Genomic DNA, 1,566 nt, shown 5'->3' on the forward strand with positions numbered 1-1,566 from the left:
GGGGGATTGAACCGTGGTCCCTGTGCTTTGCTAAGCTTGTTCTAAATAGGTGCTTTAGACCACTGAGCCATCTTACCAGCCCCACAAAATGTTTTTAACTGTAGTATTTCAAAATCCCAATACGATTTTTATTTCAACATAGTTTGAGGAAAATGTGTAGTAATAACTAAATGTATGGCAAGAACCAAATATAAACACTGCCTTCAGGGCTGGGGAGATAGCTCAGTGGCTTAAGTGCCTGCCTGGCAAGTGCAAGATCCTAAGTTTGATCCCCAATACCAAAAAAAGAAGCCTTATTTTCTGTTGCCCACTGCCTAAATCAACTGATTTTAAAATAATAACAAAAACATACCTGCATCAGATTAAATCGTGCCACCTCATTAATAGGAGCATCAGAAATTATTCCATACTGTTCTGGATTGACAATTGCAGGACAAATAAAGCAAGCCAGCAGGAGATCGGTGCACATCGCCCTGACCTCCCCTACGTCCAGTCTGTCCACACAGGATAGGGTTTTGTACATCTGTGACACAATCCACCGCAGACTATGTGGAAAGCAGTATGTGTTCTGCTTGAGATAACCAATAAATTTGTTCACTAGAGCCACCAGTTTGGCCTCATTGGAATCTACCATCTCCTGAACCTTTTGCCTGAATCTATCTGAGCCTTTCTCCCCGAAGAGTTTTTCCTGCTGAGATGGGGAGAATCTCTCGATCAGCTTGTTTGGATCTGTTTCTAGGTGATCTTCATCTTCAACAAGCAGCTGCATTATTGGCTCATGTAAAGTAGCTGTGAGGAAAAGTTTGGCAGAAAACAGTCCTTCAGAAAAAAGTTTAAATAAGATACTGAAGGCACAAGTTCCTCTCCTCAAAAGTCTTCTAGGGTTGTCACTTTCTTTAAGTTCAAATTCAATCAAGTATCGTAAAACCTGAAGGAGGTAGCTTTCATCTTCCTGCATAATACAGTTACCATACAGGGAGGTAAAAACTGTGTAAATAACACTTTGTGTGTTCTCCTGATTAAGTTTCTCGCCAGCAACCAAAGAGGAGGCAATAAGACGAGGATTTTCTCTTAATCGACTCAAGAATTCACCATAAGCAGTCTCCTGAAATCCCAATTGCTTATATCCATCCACAAACTGTGTATCTTCCAAAATCTTAGCATGCTGGCAACATTCAGCAGGGGATGCTTCAGCACTAATGAAAAAGAAACAAGCAGAATATTAGTAATAATATAATATGCTATACTGAAACAGAAATATGGATTACAGTCTCAGTAATGAAATCACTCTGAACTACTACAGCATGTGAATGAATACATATAGACAAAACTAGAAAGTACGTAAAATGCCAATCCTTCACACTTCATGAGTTCAATGAAAATGGTCCTAACAACTACTGCTCATAGGGGCACTTTATTAATTAAAAAATTAAGAACTTGCTACATTTAAAAACTGTTGCTGGGGCCAAAGTGATAGCTTAGTGGAATAAGTGCTTGCCTGGCAAGCGCTTGCCAGCTCCTGAGTTCAATCCCTGGTACTGCAAAAAAATTAAAAATTAAAAAAAA

General features: G+C 39.4%; 1 protein-coding gene across 5 annotated transcripts in view; it reads right to left on the reverse strand.

Moving 5' to 3' along the window:
- Gapvd1 (GTPase activating protein and VPS9 domains 1) overlaps positions 1–1,566 on the reverse strand; it is a 126,162-nt gene that overhangs the window by 63,086 nt on the left and 61,510 nt on the right. For all 5 annotated transcript variants that reach the window (XM_023701626.1, XM_023701627.1, XM_023701625.1 and 2 more), the window contains exon 3: positions 353–1,196. In XM_023701626.1, the coding sequence (XP_023557394.1) occupies positions 353–1,196 (844 nt within the window). The remainder of the gene's footprint in view (positions 1–352; positions 1,197–1,566) is intronic.

The sequence above is a fragment of the Octodon degus genome, unplaced genomic scaffold (assembly GCF_000260255.1).
Source record: "Octodon degus isolate 3935 unplaced genomic scaffold, OctDeg1.0 scaffold00138, whole genome shotgun sequence".
Classification (NCBI taxonomy): domain Eukaryota; kingdom Metazoa; phylum Chordata; class Mammalia; order Rodentia; family Octodontidae; genus Octodon; species Octodon degus.